The following is a 22,673-nucleotide window of genomic DNA, read 5'->3' as shown; positions in this document are numbered from 1 at the left end:
TCGTGTTCGACTCTTCGAAACCTCATGGAATTCTCCAGGCCAGAATACTGGAGTGGGTAGCCTTTCCCTTCTCAAGGGGATCTTCCCAACCCAAGGATCGAACCCAGGTCTCCCACATTGCAGGCTGATTCTTTGCCAACTGAGCCACAAGGAAAGCCCAAGGGAAGACTTTTTCTTAACTGGACCATAAGTATCTTAAATAAGGGAACTATGCCCTTACTTTTCTTATATCCTCCAGTTCAATTCCATAAACTTTCATTGACTGATTAATACATGCAGGGTTCCATGTGCAGGACTGTGGGGGAGACTATGATCTGTGAGTTTTAGGGGAACACCACCCCCACCCTCAAAGAACATGTAACCAGGGTTAGCGTCAGGGGTGGCTTAATGATATTAGCTAGGATGGGAAAAGCTCTGATGATAACAAACTAGCCCGTTCAGAAAAGTCTTATAAAACCCACAAGTATGAAATCCCTATCTTTCAGAGCAATCACACCTTTTGCTCTGCCACTATAAGCTATTTCAATTAATGCTCTTTCTTTTGGGGAGCAGGTATTTGGGATTATGTCATTCAGATCACCAATAGTATTCATGATCTCGAACAAAGAATTCAGAAAACTAAAGACAATGTGGAAGAGATTCAGAGCATCATGAAAACATGGATGTCACCAATGTTTAAGAGAAAAGATGGGAAAAAGGAATGCCTTCTCTCTATGGATGATCAGCATGATCGAGTGGAAAAATATTACTGTCACATCAAAGAATCTGGCCTGAAGATCCATGCCCTTGTGCAGGTAATAACCCGCCTCTCAGGCACACATCCCACCAGTCCAGGAAGAGTGCCAAGGAGAGTGTCTGGGTGCTAGAAGTGATTTGGGAATTAGAATAACCAATAGGTGCTGTGTCTTCTGCAGTCATTTATAGAGGTTAAAACTGATAGCAAAAGAGCTAAAACTAATGGATGGAGAGAGTGCCAAGTCACATTCTGGTATCAGTGTGCCAATGTTAAAACTATCTTAATAGTGACACCACTTAGTTGCCACATACCTTAACGTCACACACAAAACCCCAACAGGTAGAAGGAGATGCCAAGTGCAGAATCCTAAATTATCTACTGCACTAACCACCCCGAACTCATCCCCACAACGTAGTGCGGCCCTCCAGCATCGTCTTCATGACCTAGGCCTACTGAGCCTGGAGAGACACAAGATGCATGCGATAAAGAGAAGGAAAAACGCAGAGCACTGCTCTTCCCCGGTGGCTCAGAGGTGAAGAACCCAGCTGCCAATGCAGGAGACAGAGGTTCCATCCCTGGGTCAGGAAGAGCCCCTGGAGGAGGAAATAGCAACCCACTCCAGTGTTCGTGCCTGGGAAATCCCTTGGACTGAGGAGCCTGGTGGGCTACAGTCCATGGGGTCGCAAAAGAGTCGGACATGACTTGGCAACTGAGTGTGCATGCCCTTCATGCAGTAAGGCTCTGCCCTGCATTGTGAGCAGGGAATCCTTGTGTCTTATCACCCAAAATGGACAAAGGAAAAGAGCTGTAAGTCATAAATGGCCACCAGCTCCACTCAGTCCTGCTGAGGCCGTGGGGCAGTTCTCATGCACAGTCAGTAGTGAATCAATCAAATGTTGTACTTTTGACCTTTTAAATTTTCTTTATCTGTTTTCTAGTTTACTAATCTATTCTTTATCATTTCTTTCTTTCTAGTCGATTTGGGACTACTTGCTCAATCCTTCTTTTCTAGCCTATGAGGGTAGAAACTTAAGCATATTGATTCCAAGCCTGTCTTCCTTTCTAATACAAACATTTGACGATATAAATTTCCCTCATACTACTTCTTCAGTTGCATTCCCCAAATTTGTTCTGCCTCATTCTCATTTCAATTTTAAACTGTTTCTCTTGTGATTTGTTCTTTAACTCAGTGGTCACTTAGGAGTATATTATTTAATTTCCATGTATTTGGAACTTCCCTGGATAGGTTAGGCTTCCCAGGTGGTTCAGTGGTAAAGAATTGGCCTGCAATGCAGGAGATGCAGGTTTGATCCCTGGGTCAGGAATATCCCCTGGAGAATGAAATGGCAACCCGCTCCAGTATTCTTGCCTGGGAAATCCTATGGACAGAGGAAGCTGGTGGGCTACAGTCCATGGGGGTCTTGAAGAGTCAGAGACAATTCAGCGATTAAATCACCTCCACCACCTGGGTTCAGTTCACGTCACTGAGCGACTGCTCAGTCTTGTCTCACTCTTTGCGACCCCATGGACTGCAGCACGCTGGGCTTCCCTGTCTATCACCAACTCCCGGAGCTTACTCAAACTCATATCCATTGAGTCGGTAGTGCCATCCAACCATCTCATTCTCTGCGTCCCCTTCTTCTCCTGCCTTCAATCTTTCCCAGCATCAGGGTCTTTTCAAGTGAGTCAGTTCTTTGCATCAAGTGACCAAATTATTGGAGTTTCAGCTTCGGCATTAGTCCTTCCAATGAATATTCAGAACTGATCTCCTTTAGGATGGACTGGTTGGATCTCCTTGCAATCCAAGGGACTCTGAAGAGTCTTCTCCAACACCACAGTTCAAAAGCATCGATTCTTCTGCACTCAGCTTTCTTTATAGTCCAACTCTCACATCCATTGACCACTGGAAAAATCATAGCCTTGACTAGATGGACCTTTGTCGGCAAAGTAACGTCTCTGCTTTTTAATATGCTGTCTAGGTTGGAAGTGATTTTGGAGCCCCCAAAAATAAAGTCTCTCACTGTTTTCTTTGTTTCCCCATCTATTTGCCATGAAGTGATGGGACCAGATGCCATGATCTTAGTTTTCTGAATGTTGAGTTTCAAGCTAACTTTTTCACTCTCCTCTTTCACTTTCATGAAGAGGCTCTTTAGTTCTTCGCTTTTTGCCACAAGTGTGGGTCATCTGCATATCTGAGGTTATTGATATTTCTCCCAGCAATCTTGATTCCAGCTTGTGCTTCATCCAGTGCAGCATTTCTCATGATGTACTCTGCATATAAGTTAAATAAGCACGGTGACAATATACAGCCTTGACGTACTCCTTTCCCAATTTGGAACCAGTCTGTTGTTCCATGGCCAGTTTTAACTGTAGCTTCTTGACCTGCATACAGATTTCTCAGGAGGCAGGTCAGGTGGTCTGTTATTCCCATCTGTTTAGAATTTTCCACAGTTTGTTGTGATCCACACAGTCAAAGCCTTTTGGCATAGTCAATAAAGCAGAAGTCGATGTTTTTCTAGAACTCTTTCTCTTTTTCAATGATCCAGTGGATGTTGGCAATTTGATCTCTGGTTCCTCTGCCTTTTCTAAATCCAGTTTGAACATCTGGAAGTTCACAGTTCACATACTGTTGTAGCCTGGCTTAGAGAATTTTGAGCATTACTTTGCTCAAAGTAAGCTACCACCTGGGTAGCTTAATGAAATTGATACTGTGTAATTCCATTGTGGGCAGAGGAAATAAACAGCACACATGGGAACCTGGCAACAATTCAAACTGCCCAGCCATCTTTTGTAGTGTTGCTGTATATATGCATGTGTGTGTATAAGATATACCCCACAATAGAATATTATGATTTTGTTTTAAACTGTTAAATTTCAGTTATTAGGAATTAATCAATTCTTGTTTTATGATTTAGACTATAGTCTATCTTGGGCTTCCCTGATGGCTCAGACAGTGAAAAGTCTACCTGCAATGCGGGAGACCGAGGTTTGATCCCTGGGTTGGGAAGATCCCTTGGAGAAGGGAATTGCTACCCACTCCAGTATTCTTACCTGGAGAATTCTCTGGACAGAGGACTCTGGCAGGCTTCAGTCCATGGGGTCACAGAGAGTCAGACAACTGAAAAAGTAACACTTTAACTTTTCTTCATGGCCTATCTTAAGGGGTGTTCCTTATGCAATTGACAATATGTTTATTCTTTAAATGTTGGGTGTAGTGTTCTATAAACTATCAGCTAGTTCAAAGTGGTCGATAGTATTGTTCAGATCATCTGTGTGACTCCTCAGGTTTTTTCTCTGTTTGTTCTACCAATTACTAAAGGTAGAATGAATAATGAATGGGCAAAGAGTCAGACATGACTGAAGTGACCTATCACAGCACACAGTACACGTGGGAACCTGGCATCAATTCAAGCTGCCCAGCCATCTTTTGTAGTGTTGCTGTGTACGTGCATGTGTGTGTATAAGATATACCCCACAATAGAATATTATGATTTTGTGTTTTAAAAACTTTTGGGGGAAAATCTTTATAGTGTTTTGTATTTACCCACATAGTCACCATTTCCAGGCTTGTTTTCCACTTCTGCAGAATTGAGTTAACATCTATGGTCATTTCTCTTTGGCTCAAAGAACTTCCTTTAGTATTTCTTGCAGTTCAGCTATGCTGATGACATGATCTCTCAGTTTTTGTTTATCTGAAAGTGTCCTTCTTTCACCTTTGTTTTTCAAGAAGAGTTTCACTGAATATAATATTCTGTGTAGACAGTTCTATTTTCCTTTCGGAAGTCATTTCATAATCTTCTATCCTTCAAGCTTTATGAGGAGAAGTCCGCAAAATGTATATCTTTGTCCCTTTATATATAATATATTGCTTTTCTCAGGTTACTTTCAATAGATTCTAAATGGATTTTTTAAAATAAATTCTTTGTGTTTTTTTTTCATTTAACCATGATGTGCAGAAATAAGTTTTCTTTGTATTCAGGCTGCTTGAAGTTTGTGATATTTTTATCTGTTTTTCACCAAGTTTGATGAGTTTTTAATCAAATTATAACATTCTCATCTACTAATTCCAACATATATTTTATTTTCTGAGTCTTTTTTAATGTGAAAGAAGTTTATTTTTTTCTCATAAAATAAGTCTAAGAAATAAACATCCCAGGATTGGTATGCCAGTTATTTTCTAAGTCTGTTTTTACTGATTATTTTCTCTCTTGGTTAAATGTCACATTTTCCTGCTTCTCAGCATATCTAGTAATTTTTTATTATGTTCTAGACATGTTGGATGCCACTTTGTAATCTGGGTATTTTATTTCCCTTAAAGAATTGGTGGTTTTGTTTCAGTAGGCAGTTATCTCACTAGTGGTCAGCTTGATCCTGTTGCAGCCTTATTTTAAGCTTCCTTGGGGAGAATCTAAAGAAGCCTCACTCTAGAATAGAGCTCTAATCCTAAAGCATTGCATTTCTGGGGTCTCAACTGAAGTCCTGGGTTATCTGTTATCTTTTCATTATTTCTGATAAAACACTAACATTTTCCAGCACTATATGACCTTCACAAACCCATTCAACTTAGAGTCTCCAGTAACTGTTCTCTGCCTAGCCTTGCAGAATCTTGCCCTAAATACATACAGCTTAATGCTCAGTCAGAGACCCAAGAGGACTCAGCAGCCTCAGCAAATCCCAATTTCTGTCTTTTTCTGTCCAGCAGGAAGGGTGCTCTAATTGATGTCCACTTCTCTATGCCATGCTTTGGAAAGTGCCTCCAGGTAGAAAGTCAGGTGGTTATGAGGCTCACCTTGAATTTTCCTTTCTCTTAGAGATCATATCCCAATACTGTTATCCAGTTACCCAAATAATTATTTCTTGTATCCAGTTCTATAGTTGTTTGTAGCAGAAGGGAAAGTCTGATCTCATTCTTCTGTCTTAGCTAGTATCAGAAACTTGAGCTATTTCTTCCCGGTTTATAGAAAAGTCCAACATGTTTGCTCCTTGTACCATAGTAGACTTGATGTAGGAAGGTACAGTTAGCCATCTTGATATGGTGACAGTAGAAAAGATATAGAACAGCTCTACAAGGCAGTTATAACAACTACGAGTTTTTAGCTGTAGAAGCAAACAGACGTGAGCATGTTAGTCAGACCTCAGAACAAGCCTGCATTCTCACTGTACTGTCATTTGCAGATGATGGACTCCCACTAAATCTTTAAACTTCTTAGGAAGCAATGGGGTAGGTAATGCATTTTAGAAAATTTTAGAGTTTTGACATTTAAAAGCAGAAAAATGAGATTTACAATCTGGCAGTGTTTCCTAAAGGGGTAAGTGTGAGTCACCTAGAAAATTTACTTTTGCAAAGTGGTAGCCACTTTCTTTGAAGATATAAGATAAATGGAAAGTTACCGTAAAAAAGGCTGAATGATGAAAATGATGGTGAGTAAATGGGACATCTAGCCTTGCCATACTGCCAGGTCGGAGACTGTACCATGTAAAAAGAAGGAGGGAGAGCCTGTGTGTGTGTTTCTGTGTGTGCATTTTCCAAGTCACTCAGTATGATAAAAGTTTTTACTTAAATGCCAACAATACTCTCCAACTCATTTCTCTTTCTATTTATTTTATTGAAGTATGATTGATTTACAATGTGGTAGTTTCTGCTTACAGCAGGGTGATTCAGTTATATGTACACATTTTATTTCATACTCTTTTCCATTATGGTTTATTACAGGATACTGAGTAAGTTCCCTGTGCTGTACAGTAGGACCTGTTGCTCATCCATCCTGTATGTAATAGTTTGTACCTGCTAACCCTGAACTCCGATTCATCCCTCCCCCACCCACTGCCCCTTGGCACACACAAATCTCTTCTCTGTGTCTGTGAGTCTATTTCTGTTTGGTAGATAAGTTTGTTTGTGTCATGTTTTAGGTTCCACATGTAAGTGATATCATATGGTATTTGTCTTTCTCTTTCTGACTTATTTCACTTAGTATGATAATTTCTAGGCTCATCCATGTTGCTGCAAATGGCATGATTTCATTCTTTTTTATGACTGACTAGTATTCCATTATAAATATGCACCACATCTTCTTTATCTATTCATCCATCAATGGACATGTAGGTTGCTTCCTGTCTTGGCTATTGTGAATAGTGGTGCTATGAACATCGAGGTGCCTGGATCATTTCAAATTAGAGCTTTGTCTGGATATATACCCAGGGGTGGGATTCACTCCAGTTTATTTCTTCTTAGAAAGAAATATTTCTCCTTTTCTAGGGAATGCTTTACTTGCTTGAACCTAGATTTCTTATGTCTTGAACTGTAATGCTCTTTACCTTTAGTATTCATTCTTCTGCCCACCCTGCCTTCTGCTCTGATGCAGTTTCCTCTGCAATGTCAGTCAGCATCTATGAGGCACACGCTGCCTCTGTCAGCATCCCTCCTGAGAAGCTGGCCTGACCCCATCCTCCTTTCTCAGGGAGAGGTTGCAACATCATATTTCCATCATGGATTAACTTTGTGTTTCTTTCAAGCAAGGGTTACATGCATTAGATAGGAATGGATCTGATACACATATACAGGCATCTCTCATTTCATTGTGCTTAGCTTTATTGTGCTTCACAGATACTGCATTTTTTTTTTTCAATTGATGGTTTATTGCAACCTTGCAATGAGAAAAGTCTAGCCATGCAATTTTTCTCTTGTCAAATTTTTGGCAATTCTTACAATATTTCAAACTTTTTCATTATCATCATACTTTGTATCTGTGATCTTTGATACTATTGTGAAAAGATAATGATTTCCTGAAGGCTTGGATGATAGGTAGCATTTTTTAGCAATAAAGTATTTTTAATTAAGATATGAATATTCTTTTTGTAGACATAATATTGCACACTTAATAGACTACACTATAGTGTAAACATTACTGGGAAACCAAAAACTTTGTGTGACTGACTTTATTGCAATATTGGCTTTATTACAGTGGACTGGAGCCAAACCTGCAGTATAGCCAAGGTCTGCCTGTAATAGAAGACTCTTCACAACAGTGCAGTTTTTCTCTGTGTTGTCTTCATTCCCATTCATGATGATAAGAGCAGTCCTTGCATATTATTAAACATGGTTTATATCTGCTCTTCTTTATTTTGTAGGAAAACCTGGGTCTTTTTTCAGCAGATTCAACTTCTGATATCTGGAAAACGTATGTTAACTACATTGACGATATGTTGCTGGATGGATTCTTTCTTGCCATTGAGTGTTCCCTCAAGTACCTCCTGGAAAATACTGGTATTTAGTGGCTTATGGATGTGGGTTATAACTGGGAAGATAACAGTCATAGCATCTGTTGAGTTACAGTGAAGTGCCATTGAGTGCTTGGTGACTTTTCCCAAAAGGTGTGAACACTTTGTGAAGTGTACGCAGTAAAATAGAAAAGGCATTGTGCCTCTATAATTGTTCAAAGATAAAACACTTCTCCCTCTCCAAAACCCAGATCATCTGCTAAACCAGGCTCTAACACAGTGAAACCCGTAGCCAGGGTGAAAATGCAAAAGCCGATTTACTCTAGGGACCTCCCTGGAAGTCAGTAGCTAACACTTTGCACTTCCAGCGTGGGGGGCATGGGTTTGATCCCTGCTTGGGGAACTGAGACCCACACACCTTATGGCATGGCCAAAATAAATAAATAAATTTCATGGTTTAAGCCAAATGTACTCTATCTCTGTGGCCTTTTGAGAACACAGGGAGTTTGTAGCAGCTGGCTTATGTAGAAGAAACAGATGTTTTTCTGTGTTAAAAAAAAAAAAAAGAGACAAGAAGCTGGGGATGAGATAGCTTTCAGAAGGGAAAGGTATATTAAGGAGGCAGCAGGCATTCTTTGAAGCTGTTAAAAGATAGCTAAGGGCTTCAAATTTATGGTCGATACACAGGGCCAAAGATTTTATAGTAAAGACTAACCTGGTTAGTAAATTATGGGATGGAAAGTGGAGAAGAGTTGAAAAATAAAGTTGAATTAAACCTTTCACATTCTGGTAGATTCTGACATGCTCAGCAAGACTGAAGGAAGAGGTGAGGATGAGGCGAGATGAGAGCTTAAGGCGCTGAGTAGAACCCAAGGAGAGAAATTAAATGCAGAGTTAGAATAGGTGGGCTGAGACCAGGTCTGGGTATCCAGCCCCTGTAAGAAGCTGACGACGCAGAGAGGAGCAAGGCCAGCGCTGGGGTAGCTCCACCCCATGGTCCTGGTAGGTGGAGTGACTGAGGTCAGAGGCAGGGTCTCTGCTTTCACAGTACAAGGAGACACACAGAAGCAGGAAATGGGCTCAGGCCTAGTCAACAAAGTGGGAGATCACCTTCTAGAACCTCGGGCAGTGAACACAGGTGCTGAGACTGGAGAGCTGGTTCCTAGGGATCAGTGCCAATGGCACTCATCTTAGTGAACTGACCCAACCTCGTCTGATAGTGGAGCTCGGAGACTCGTCACTCAGCTCTCCTCTGGAAGATGCTTCAGCCACACTTGAGTGCAGACACTGCCCAAGGGACTTGCCCCGGGTCAGTGTCTGTCCAGCCTTCCGGATCTGGGCTGTCTGATGTGTCACTTGTCCTCCTCTCATGGAAAGGAGAGCCAGGGAGCAAGAGGGTGAGGACAGGGGATGGTAGCCAAAGTCGTCTTCCCTCCATGGAAGTAGGAGGAAGGGAACACACACCCTCCACAATGTATCAGCAGTTAAGGGGCAGGAGCTGGCCTTAGTAGCCACCTGAGCTATGGTTGAAATGAAAAGGCGCTGGTTATCAAGGTGAGGTGAAGGAGCCTGAAGAGAACAGCCTTTAAGAGGAAAGCCACCGTGACCCTTCACCATAGCCCAGCTGGACAACTTCATTCTCCTGGTCTACCTTACTGTCTCCACCTCTCACACTTGAGCAAACCAGTTCAGTACCATTCCCATGGCTTAGTCTGGCTTCCCAGCCACCTCTCAGAATCCAGACCTTGCCTGGGTTAACTGCTACCCACTCCGTCTGGAAACATTCTTCCTCTTCTCAACTCTTAAAGAGATTCGCTTGTGCCAAGGATGTGGAACCACCAGGGCCATCCAGTTTGTACGGTAATTGTGTTGGTATTGCATCTGACATAGGGATTATGGTTTCCTGTGGAGTTTCCCAGGTGGCGCTAGCAGTCAAGAACCCACTTGCCAAGCAGGAGACGTAACAGATGCGGGTTCGATCCCTGGATCAGGAAGATCCCCTGGAGTGGGCGTGGCAGCCCACTCCAGTATTCTTGCCTGGAGAATCCCGTGGACAGAGCAGTCTGGTGGGCTACAGTTCATAGGGTGACAAAGAGATACGGCTGAAGCGACTGAGCACACACAGCCCTCGCCTTCTGCAAAGGCCCAAACTCTGTGGACTGTATTTCTCTCTAAATAGATCTACTTCTTGAGAAGAGGGAGGCTCATGAGGGAGGGGAGATATAATTATATAAAATTATGACTGATTTGTGTTGTTGTATGGCAGAAGCCAACACAGCATTGTAAAGTGATTATCCTCCAATTAAAAAATTAAAGAAATAAATCCACTTCTTACCTAAAATATATATGTATAAGAAAATAAGTGGTTATTAATAAGAGTCTAAGCATTTATCTTGTACTTGGAACATCTTGTTCCATATTATATTTTGATTTAAATTTAGCAAGGCAGTTTAGTCTAGCAAGTAATCAGGAATTTGTTAATTATTTATACTGTTTTTAAAATTTTTATCACTACAGGACTACAGAATTAAAACAAGTCCTGTTTTTACAGAAAAGGAGCAGATGGGGAGGGATTGTGACTGCCCTTTTTTTCCAAGCCTACACGACCTTGGACAAGCACACCCTTGTTCCCCTAGTGGCTGCCGATGGAATTGCCTGGTTTGTGCTCAGGATGATGTGCGCAGCTTCCAAGAAACTGGCTTTGCAAAACCAACACCTTCTCAACCAGAGGCCGTATTGCCCCATGGGAAGCTTTGGGAGTGTGGAAGCGTTCCGGCTTGGGTTGATCAGTCACAGGACGTGCCCTCTGAGGACAAGGAGAGTAAATGCCCTACCATGCCCTGATACCAAAGCTCCAATACTTTGGCCACCTGACGTGAAGAGCCGACTCATTGGAAAAGACCTTGATGCTGGGAAAGATTGAGAGCAGGAGGAGAAGGGGACGACAGAGGATGAGATGGTTGGATAGCATCGTCGACTCAATGAACATGAATTTGAGCAAACTTCAGGAGATAGTAGAGGACAGGGAGGCCTGGGTGCTGCAGTCCATGGGGTCACAGAGTGGGACACAACTGAGCAACTGAACAACAAGAGCAGCAATTCCAGGACAGCCGTGAACAGGGAATTGGCCTGTTCAGAATGCCAGCGGTCCGTCCCCCTGTTGATCAACACTCCAGGACTGCCACCTTCACCTTTTCTGGGGTTTTAGCAAAGTTTATATTTTTATTTCCTCAGACTGGAACAGCAACTCTAAAGGAAAGAAACGCTCAGAGTGCTTTCAAATCAGTGTTATGTTTTTGCCACTTACCCACTCTCTTCTGTTTGTTTTCTTTGTATTTCAGAATGTAAGGCAGGACTCACCCCAATATTTGAAGCCCAGCTGAGCTTAGCCATCCCAGAACTGGTTTTCCATCCGTCGCTGGAGCCTGGCGTGAAGGGCGGCTTCTACGACCTGGTGGAGGGTCTTGTCACCGGCATCTTTAGCATGGCGTCCTTGGTGCCCCGGCTTTCTCCTGAGAGTGGCTCTCCCCACTATCAGGTACTGGCTCTGCGAGCATCTCCCCCGCCCTCCCACCAGCCTGGAGGCCCCTGTGAAATGCTAGTGTTACCCATCCACTCCATCTTGCTCCCCCAGGTGGACTTGGAGGCCAGGGCTCACCTGGCAGGCCTGCGGGCCGAGCTGATGGGGCGGGTGCAGGCCATGATGGCCCTCTGCGGCGACTACCGCAGCACCCTCAGCCAGTATTCCTGCCTCTACACGGAGGACCGGAAGGAGGCTCTGGGCCAGTTTCTGCTGTACGGCCGCGTGCTCACAGCCGAGGAGGTGGAAGCCCACGTTGAGGACGGCATCCCAGAGAATCCTCCCCTCCTGCATCAGTTCAGGACACAGATTGACTCCTACGAGAAGCTCCATGAGGATGTGTGCAAGCTGGAGCCCGTCCGGGTCTTTGACAGCTGGATGAAGATCGACGCGCGGCCCTTTAAAGCGTCTCTGCTGAATATAATAAAAAAGTGGAGCCTCATGTTCAAACAGCATCTCGTGGACCATGTCACTCACAGGTAACAGAGTCCTTCTAGCTTTCCTTCCAGCTTCCTGGGCTGTCGGGAACACCATGTTTTCAATCGATTTGACATTTTCCCCCATAGGTTCACTGGTTAAATGAAGAGTTAGAACAGCTAGATGGAGGTTCCAAGCTTTTGGACACCAGCAGTAACTTTAGTCCTGTCCTCTTGTTTGTCCATCAGACCTGGCCTCTTCCTGTTTTGTTTTCTCTCCGGCGCCCAGTGTCCAAAAGGCGCTCAGTACGCAGTAAATACTGTTCGAGACAATAATAGCCGGTCAACCCTCCCTGCACAACTCTGGCTGCGAAATCTCTTTAAGCCTGAGAAGCAGAGGGTGTCTAATGGGCCTCTTAGATTTTATTTCTCCCATTTACTCCTTGTCTCAGATTATCCAGCTGTGCAGCATGGAAGTCCCTAAACCTACATGCCCCGATGGTGTTTTTTTTTTCCTTATAATTTTATTTATTTATGGCAGTGCTGGGTCTTCATTGCTGTATGGGGTTTTTCTCTAGTTGCGGAGAGTGGGGGCTGCTCTCTGGCTGCAGTATGAAGGCTTCTCACTGCAGTGGCTTCTCTTGTTGCAGACCATGGGCTCTAGGGTGTGCAGGCGTCAGTAGCTTCGGCTCTGGGGCTTGGTACATCTGGGTGATGAGCTGCTTCACCCCATGCAGGGTGGGGTGGGCACACGGAGAGGGATCCAGCCAGTGATGGTTCAGGTCAAACCCCATCAGAGAGCCCCTGTAATTGCCCAGGTAGACACTATCAGGGTTGAGCATGGGTGTGACCTTGAAGACCAGGTGCTCCCATAGAACATGAGCAATAGAGTGCTGGCTTATGAGGAAGTCAGTGATCCCCTGACAGACAAATGAAGAGGGTGTTTCTCCTGGGTGGACTTGTCCTGTGATGAATACTACCTTCTGCTCCCTCCCAAACATTGTCCTTCTCGGAACTCTGGCTGTGCAGCTGACTGGATCTGCAACTCTGCCTGTTCCCTCGTGGACTTGGACCCCCTCCCAACTCCACCAGCCCAGAACTAGACTCTCAAAGCCTACTGCTGGGCCTAAAGGTAGATGAGATAACACTTGCCCTTCAGTATGGCCTCCAGACTCTTCCACCCCTGTTCTCTCTCAAAATCACCATCTCCACTGAGTTCTTCCAGACGGTACCGACTGCCACCTGTCTCGGCTGCAGTCACTGGCCAAGCTCTTAGTCATGCCTCCCCTTCGTTGTCCGGCTCAGTCTCCCTCTCCCATCCTTCTGCTGATAATCATGCTCAGTGACTCAGCATCCACAGGGTGTCTTGATCACACCTGCCTCTTGTTTTCTCGACCTCTCTCTCCAATGCCTTTCCCTCCCCACCCCTCTGTTCTGTGCTGTGCTCTCGGTGGAGTGGAGGGAAAGGTGAGAAAATTCATGCTTCCCCTTCAAACTCTCAGGATGAAGCATTCTGTCCCCTGACCACCACCTGGTGTCTTTCCAGCTCTCTTACTTCGCAGTGCTGCTGTGCAAAGTTCTTCAGACCCATCAGTGTTCCCAATCCACTGTTTCCAACACTTGATCAGGACAGCTCAGTGTTTATCACCCTTGCTCCCCAGCCCTGTCCCCGTCTTGTAAAACCCCGACTGTCTGAACTCAGCACTCCATGTCTGTACCCAAGCAATTCATCCTGATGAAGGAAAAACACGCCAGTATTCTGACCAATCTCAGGTTAAATTTATGAACATAAACTTCAAGCAAGCCCTGAACATTTTCACATATGCTTCCTGACTCCTCCAGATGCTTTTTCTCCTCTCTTGCCTTAAGCCTCAAATATCTTCTCTGCCCTTTTAGCCTCGCCTCTCATTTCCCTGGAAAATGAGAACCAATCACCAGAGAACTAACTCAGCTTTTCACCAATAAATCTACCAACCTACCTGCATTTGAAGCCGTATATCCAACTACCTCTTCTCTTACAGTGAATAAGCTGCTTTTCGAACTGTAGCCTCCTCTTATCTACTTGAAGACTGACCTCCTTAAACACTGCCTTCATTCATTCTCCCCATCATGCAAATATATTGTCCTATCTGGCCTCTTAAAAAAAAAAAGAAAGAAAGAAAGGAACACAGTCCCAGGAGTGCTCCGCTATGGCACCCTTTCTGTGCACCCTACTTCACAGCACAGTTCCTCAAAAGGTGTCTCTATACTTGATCCCTGAACTTTTTTTGTCTTCCGTCCTCTCTCTTCAAGAAGTTTTATTATAAAATGTAATATACATAAGATTTAGAGAAAAATATTAAAACAAATACTCAGATTTTCTTTATCCAGTGAAGAAACAGGACATTAGCTATATTTTAATATTCCCTTATGGAAGGACTTGTACGCACTGCTGTATTTAAAATGGATAACCAGCAAGGACCTACTGTGTAGGAACTCTGCTCAATGTTATGTGGCAGCCTGGATGGGAGGGGAGTTTAAGGAAGAATGGATACATGTATACGTGCAGCTGAGCCCCTTTGTTGTTCACTGAAGCTATCACAGCATTATCAATTGACTATAGTGTGTGTTAGTCGCTCGGTCGTGTCCAACTATTTGTGACCCCATGGACTGTAGCCTGTCAGGCTCCTCTGTCCATGGGATTCTACAGGCAAGAATACTGGAGTGGGTTGCCATTTCCTATACTCCAATACAAAATTAAAAGTATAAAAAAAATAAAAATTAAGTTTTAAACAGTGTGAAAAATAAAATTCCCTTATGGACTCTTCCCTGATTAAATCCCTCTTCCTCCCTGCCAGTTGTTAACCCTGCCCTAAATGTAACCTAATTCTTTTTTCATGACTTATATATGCATATATATGTATATATATTTGTACACACATATACACATATATTGAGATTTGCATTTTAAGGCTATAAAAATGACACTTCTGTGTCCTGTCTCTCTCGCTCAGCGTTGATGCTTGAGATTCATCCATGTTGAGAGTGTAGCAGTAGTTTCTTCATTTTCACTGCTACAGAGTATCGCATCATCTGAATATGCCACAATTTATCTATCCATGCAGTGGTTGACATGGCTGGTTCAGATGGTTTCCTCCCAACAGGATTGCCATGAGTTCTCATCTACAGATATCGCAGTGTACTCAAGCCGACATCCCTCTAGGGTGTATGCCTGAGAGTGGAATTGCCGGGTCAGTGCGTGTGATGCCTGCTCTCTGCCAGGTGCCTCAGCCATGTGTGAAGGTGCCTGCAGCCCCACACCCTTGGCACCTTTTGATACAAACTGTTTAGTGCGGGCCCTTCTGGTGGGAGCTTAGTGGTATCTCATAGTGATAAATACCTTACATTACTCTATGAATAAAGTAGCTCATCTTTCTGTGTTTTGGGATGAGTCATTGTGTTTCCTCTTTGGTTATTCATAGCTTTTGACCATTTTTTATTGGACTATATCTTTTCCTTTTTCATATTTGGAAGTAACACATATTTTAATTCTTTGGTAGTTGTATATATTGCAGATTTAGTCTCCCATTTTGCAGCCTGTCTTCCCTCTGCATTTATGGTATATTTTGATGAAGGGTTCATTTTTATGTAACCAGATGTGTTCATCTTTTCCCGTGTTGTCGTCTTTTCTCTTGTTAAATCAACCCTTTCTTGTCCTGAGATCCTAGTGATACTCTCCTATGCTGCTGCTGCTGCTGCTAAGTCGCTTCAGTCGTGTCAGACTCTGTGCAACCCCAGAGACGGCAGCCCACCAGGCTCCCCCGCCCCTGGGATTCTCCAGGCAAGAACACTGGAGTGGGTTGCCATTTCCTTCTCCAGTGCATGAAAGTGAAAGTGAAGTTGCTCAGACTCTTCGCAACCCCATGGACTGCAACCTACCAGGCTGCTCCGTCCATGGGATTTTCCAGGCAAGAGCACTGGAGTGGGGTGCATCGCCTTCTCCAATACTCTCCTATATCCTTACCTAAAAGTTTTACTTTTTGTGTTAAGTAGCTCTTTGTCTGTCCCTGCCTTAATATGAAACTGTCCTAATTATCATAGCTCTGAAATAAATCTTAGCTTCTCAGGTGGCTCAGTGGCAAAGAATCTGCCTGCCAATGCAGGAGATTCGGGTTTGATCCCTGGGTCAGGAAAATCCCCTGGAGAAGGAAATGGTAACCCACTCCAGTATTCTTGACTGGGAAATCCCATGGATGGAGGAGCCTGGAAGGCTATAGTCCATGGGGTGGAAAAGTGTCAGATACCACTTAGCGACTGAACTACAACAATAAATCTTGACATCTGGCAGTGGAGTCCCCACCTTTTTCAGTTTCATTAGGGATGTCTCAACTTGGCCCTTACTATTTTACATACATTAAAAATCAGTTTGTAGAAGAGAAGATTCCATTGAGATTTCGATTATATTTGCTGTGACTGTAGATCATTTTGAGTAGAATTTTCTTCTTTATAGTATTGAGTATTCCTAAGAACATATTATCTCACCATTTATCTTCTTTAATGTCTTTCAATGAAATTTTATAATCATTACCTTTAAAGGCATTTTCACATCTTAAGATTTATTCCTTAATATTTTATTTTTTGTTTCCTAGTATAAATCATATTTTCCACAGAAATGAATTGATTTTTGTATATTGATTTTGTATCAAGCAGCTCTACTAAGTAGCTTGTTAATTCTAATAATTCATCTGTGTACTCTTCGGGATTTGCCATGTACATAATCATCATCTACAAATTTATGGAAATTTTATTTTTTCCTTCCCTTTTGTTTTTAATGCATTTATCACTATTTATCTGATCACCCTGACTAGGATTGTGAGTATAATATCGGATAAAGTGATAATAAGTCCTTGTCTTGTTCCTGTTCTTAAAGGGGATGCTTTCAACATTTCATTACATGGTATAATATTCTGTGAGGTTTTTTTTTATGGATTCTCTTTATCTGATTAAAGATGTAAACTTCTAGTCCTAATTTGTTAAGAAGATTTAGCATAAATGGTTATAACGTTTTCTCGAGTGCCTTTTCTAACTCCATTAACATAATTCTGTTTTTTTTCCCTCAATATGTTAAAGTTGTGAATATATTTTTTGGTTTCTAATACTGAACCAATCTATCGTTACTAAGATAAGCCAAACACAACATATTGTCTTTTTCAATATATCCATTGGTTGGTTTTGTTTGCAGATGTTTTATATAGCACTGACATGTCTGTGTTTGCTGAAACTGGCTTTCAGTTTTTCCTTTCTATATTGTCTTTGATCTTGCTCCATGGTTTTGCTAGCTTCCTAAAATGTGTTAGGAAGTAATCCTTCTTGTTTATTCTCTGTAAGAGTTGGTGTAAGATTGAAATTCGCTGATCCTTGAAAGTTTGATTTAAATCTCCTAGTGAACCATCTGGCTTGGTGTTTTCTTTGTGGCAGGATTGTTACCTGTAATTTTTCTAATGTTTATAGAAATATTAAGTTGTATTCCTAAGTCATATTTTTCTAGGGTTGTATCCATTTCATGTAACTCTTCATATTATTGTCATGAAATTTGTATTATTCTCTTACCTGTTTATGTATTAGGGATGCTCCTCTTTAGATTTCTATTCATTTCTATTGTGCTTTCTGGCTTCTTAATTAATCTTCCAAGTGATTTACAAAGAGTTACCTAATGAACCCATTGATCTTACTTATTATAATTTGATTTTTATTTTGATAAGCTTTTCTTTTGTGTTTATTATTTCCTTCTACTTTCTTTGGGTTTATTTTCTGTCCTTTGACTAACTTAAGATGTTGCTTATTCATCTTGAGTCTTCATCTTTTTTCATGTAACACTTAAAGTTATAAATTCCCCTCTAAGTACAATTTTATCTACATCTCACAGGTCTTAGTATGTAGATTTTCTTTATAATAAAGCTCTAAACATTTTTAATATCCATTAAGATGTGCTTATACTTTTTTAATCTTAAAACATGGATTCTTCTAGTTACATTTCTGTTATTAATTTCTAACAATTTCATTGCAGTCAGATAAAGTGATATAGTTAATAGAAAGCTTCTGAAATTTGTTGAATTTGGTCAGTTTTTATAAATATTCTGTGTACATTTTAAAAGAATATGTATTCTATAACTGTTGGGTGTAATGTTCCATGCATGCTTATTGGATCAAACTTGTTTTCTTCAAATCCACTACAAACTCACTGCCATTTTTTTGGTCTGGTTAATTTATCAATTACTGAGATAACTGTTAAAAAATCTTCCACTTTGATGGTAGAATGTCAACTGCTTGTACTTCTGCCACTTTGTGTTTCATTTATTTTATGTTTTATGATCATACAGAGCTTGACTTTTTATATCTTCCTGGAAAATTGAATATTTTTAGCCACACATTAAAAATCTTTTATCACTAGCTATATTTCTTGTGTTAAAGTGTGTTTTGTCTTGGGTATTAATGAAACAAAACCAGTTTCCTTTGTATGACATTTGCCTGGTGTCTCTTACCTTACCCTCTGGCTTTCGATCTTTCTGTGCCTTTGTATTAGAGGAGATCTTCACAATCGGCATGGAACTGAATGTTTTATCTACCTTAATATCCCTCTGGTAACTGGAGGGTTCTCCTCGTTAATGTCTATTATGCTGTATTTGCATTCATTTGTACCATTTTATTGTGAGCTTTTGTTCTTTTTATTTTTCTTTCTTGCCTGCTTTTGGATTGAAATTTTTTTCATGTTTTCTTTTTCCTTTTTCCTATTCCATTTTTTCCCTTCTGCTAATTTGGATGTTGTGCTATCTAAGTCTTCTGTTCTAATAGTTAACCATAGCTATTCATAAAAACATTCTTAAAAGAAATAAACTAATCGGTACCGTTACTCTTTTCACAACCAATACAAGGACTTCAGAATGGCTTGATCTCTCCTGTTTATCCATAAAATTATATCCTATAATTCTAAGTAATTTCACTTGTGCTCTATTACTTATCTAAATTCCACAAATTAGACTTTATTTTTATACACTCACTGTTTATTTGACTTTACCAACACCTTTGCTCAGTCCATCTTCCTACATTACTGACTTGCTGTCTGAAGCACAACCATCAGAAGGCTCATTGAAAGGTTCTTTTGGTGAAACTCTCATTCTTTCTTTGTCTGAAAATGCATGTATTTTGCCTTCATTCTTTAAAAAAAATCAATTTGTGGGAGAGAGAATTCTAGGATAACCTATTTTCTGTAAATTTATTGACAATATTATTCCATTGTGTCCTGGGTTCATTTTTGGTCTTGCATGGTCAGCCACCAGCCTAGACTTTTTTTTTTTTTTAATAAAATTCTGTCTTTGCTCTTCAGCTAATTTTAATATTTTCTTTTTCATTTTTGGTAATCTGCAGTTTCATACTGAAGTACTTATGCAGGGTTTTTAAAAAATATTAATTTCACCTTGAGTTGGTTGGGCTTCCTTGGTATTACATTTGGTGTCTTTCATTAATTCTAGGAAATTCTCAGTCAGGATCTCCTCAAAGATTGCTTCTTGTCCATTTTCTCTATTATATCCTTTTGGCCCTCTTACTGCACTTTTAAATATCCCCCATGTCTTTGAACAATTTTCAAAGTTTTCTTTTTTTTTTTTTTTTTGTCTTTCTTCACTGCAGTTGAATAACTTCTCCACTTTTTTCAAACAGCAGTCTAATTCTCTCTTTTAGTTTTGTCTGAATCTCCTGTTTAATCCATTCATTGAGCTTTAAATTTTCATTATACTTCCCAGGTTTAGATCTTATATTTGGTTATTTTACAGTTTTGCTTACTCATTTTAATACCCTCTCATTCTTTGCTCAAATTCATTTTTAAAAATTATTCATTTTTCAAGTTTCAGAATACATTTACTAGATTCATGGTAAGGAATCTACCTGCCAATGCAGGAGATGCAAGAGACATGGGTTCGATCCCTGGGTTGGAAAGATACCCTGGAGTAGGAAATGGCAACCCACTTCAGTATTCTTGCCTGGAGAAACCCCATGGCCAGAGGAGACTGGCGGGCTACAGTCAATAGGGTCGCAAGGAGTCAGACTATGATTTATTGATTAAACAACAACAAGATCTTAAGATAACTTTTGATTTGTCAACGAATAATGGTTTGTTTCTTCTTGCCATAGATCAGAGTTAACATAAAAGCCTATGTAATGGAGAAGGCAATGGCACCCCACTCCAGTACTCTTGCCTGGAAAATCCCACAGACGGAGGAGCCTGGTAGGCTGCAGTCCATGGGGTCGCACAGAGTCGGACACGACTGAAGCGACTTAGCAGCAGTCTGCTCTCCTCACTTAACACAGGTAAAGAGCAGTACGTAGTGACCAGCCAAGACCTCAGCCCCTGGCTCTAACAGCCAGGGAGTTTGTAGTTGAGGATGCAGTTTGTGTCCAGAAGAGGGAGGGCACATGCCCAGTAAATATTTGTTAAATGAATTCCATTTAGAGAGAAGGTGCAAATAAAGGTTACCTTTCTGGAAAAAAAAAAAAAAAAAAAAGCCTATGTAAAATTATGTGCTTCTTTCTCCTGTAATTGCCCACCAACATAGCATGATGTGATCATTTTTGCATTGCTAGAACACATATTAAAAGCTTCTCTTCATGAAATAATGTCATCATAGGCCATAATTTTCATGTTATCTGCTTCAGTAAGTTTTGTCACTTCTTGAATCCATCAGTCAATACGAGGGTCCACATATTATCTCAGATTCTGGGCATATTTGAAAAGCCACTGAAGTTGTTTGCATTCCTGACCCTGAGACAATGCTGAATTTATGCTTGAACTTAAAGGCAGGTTGGGGCTGGGGTAAGGGTATGGTGACCTGTTGAGAATGTAAGAGTTCATCTAGGCTTCTGAAGGGCAATTCCTGAAGAAATCATTTCTGTACTAACTGATACATTATGCTTAAAAGGAAGAAATTGTTTTTCTTGGTCAATCTAGAATAGATGTCTGAGAAATAGCAGGAAAAGCACTTGTTCCTGGTATGTGGGTCAGAAACAATAAAGCAATCACCTAAATAAGAACTCTTTTGTCCTTTGACATATCAAATGTCACTAGTTTATATTATGCACCCAAATTCCAATATCTAAAATCTTCAGAGGATTAATACAGCTGTTTCTGCTGGTTCCCACTCGTGGTGACCTCTTTCCTTGTGCATGATGTAACTTTCAGTTATAAAATCATGTTCCTTGGAGCTTTGTCCTTTGAGGACTGGATTCTTTCTTCATTCCTCCAGAAAGGATGTTCATTTTTTAATTAAATCATGAGTCCCATCTAACTCTCACTATAACCAGTGAGAAAGAAGTGATCTTTCTAATCTTACAGATGAAGAATCTGAGGCTCAGAGATATTAAGTGACTTGGCCACACATCTAGTAAGTGTCAAAATTAAACCCAAGTATGTATGATCCTATAGGCCATAGTATTTATTTTCCACTTAAAAAAATAATTTCAGATTCACAAAATAATTTGTAATATATTCACTGTGAGATTACTTCACTTTGAAATGATTTCACTCTGAAATAATTTCAGACTTACCAAAAAAGCTGTAAAAGCAGTACAAAGACTTCTCTTTTACCTTCACTCTACTTTCCAAAGATGTTACCTCGGTAACATCCAAGGTAACCATGGTACAGTCATTAACACTGAAGTTAGTATTGATGTAGAAGGTGTAACTAGTTTGCAGAATTATTCACATTTCACCAGTTGTCATAATAATTCTCCTTGTCTCCTGTGTCTCCTCCATCATGGAAGGCTCAGTCTTTGTCTTTTGTGACCTTGACACAACTGAAGAGGGTTGTATCTCTTCATCAGGCTACGGAGAGCTTTCCATAATAACAGCTATTATGTTGGGGAAATAAATTCTTTTGAGGAGTGGAAGGGGAATGGCCGCTCACATTCTGTTTGTTCTCCATAGCTTGGCTGACCTTGAAGCATTTATTAAAAACAGCGAGAATGGCTTGCTCAAGAAAGTCGAAAAAGGAGATTTCCAAGGACTGGTTGAGATTATGGGGCACCTGATGGCTCTTAAAGAACGACAGAGCAGCACCGATGAGATGTTTGAGCCTTTAAAGCAAACGATTGAATTGCTGAAGACCTATGGACAAGAATTGCCGGAAACAGTGTTTGAGCAGCTGGAGGTCAGTGCAAAGTTTATGTTTTCCTAATAAAGGAAATAGAGGGAAAGTTTGGGGATTTCCAAGTGAGATGAACACGGTGAAGTCAATGAAAAACAGGGCTTATGATAGCTCAAGATCCATGTTTTGGAAGTAAATGTGTATAATATGTACCACTGTCTTAACACTCACTAAATATGAAACACTGTAACACTGGAGAAATATGGGAAAACTGATGTGGATGAAGTGTGTGTGGTCTTTTTCCAGAGTTAGGGATGAGCCAAATTTTGATTCAGAGAGGGGGGAAGAAAAGGGGGTTTGAGGAATGTTATGATGATCTAAGAGGAAATGTGGGGCATACAAGAAAATAACCAGACACTGTTGGAAAATACAGAAGAGGGTGAGGCTTCCTGGGGCTTCCTGGGTGACTCAGGAGTAAAGGATCTGCCTGCAGTGCAGGAGATGCAGGTTCGCTCCCTGGCTCGGGAAGATCCCCTGGAGGAGGAAATGGCAACTCCCTCCCCCTCCAGTATTCTTGCCTGGGAAAGCCCGTGGAAAGAAGAGCCTAG

General features: G+C 41.2%; 1 protein-coding gene across 7 annotated transcripts in view; it reads left to right on the top strand.

Annotated features, from left to right (window-relative positions):
• Positions 1–22,673, top strand: part of DNAH9 (dynein axonemal heavy chain 9) — a 284,870-nt gene that overhangs the window by 47,330 nt on the left and 214,867 nt on the right. For all 7 annotated transcript variants that reach the window (XM_045164838.1, XM_045164842.1, XM_045164840.1 and 4 more), the window contains exons 14-18: positions 553–794; positions 7,865–8,000; positions 11,296–11,492; positions 11,589–12,013; positions 21,906–22,128. In XM_045164838.1, the coding sequence (XP_045020773.1) occupies positions 553–794; positions 7,865–8,000; positions 11,296–11,492; positions 11,589–12,013; positions 21,906–22,128 (1,223 nt within the window). The remainder of the gene's footprint in view (positions 1–552; positions 795–7,864; positions 8,001–11,295; positions 11,493–11,588; positions 12,014–21,905; positions 22,129–22,673) is intronic.

The sequence above is a fragment of the Bubalus bubalis genome, chromosome 3 (genome assembly GCF_019923935.1).
Source record: "Bubalus bubalis isolate 160015118507 breed Murrah chromosome 3, NDDB_SH_1, whole genome shotgun sequence".
In the NCBI taxonomy this organism is placed as follows: Eukaryota; Metazoa; Chordata; class Mammalia; order Artiodactyla; family Bovidae; genus Bubalus; species Bubalus bubalis.
This window is presented reverse-complemented; position numbering and strand designations above follow the sequence as displayed.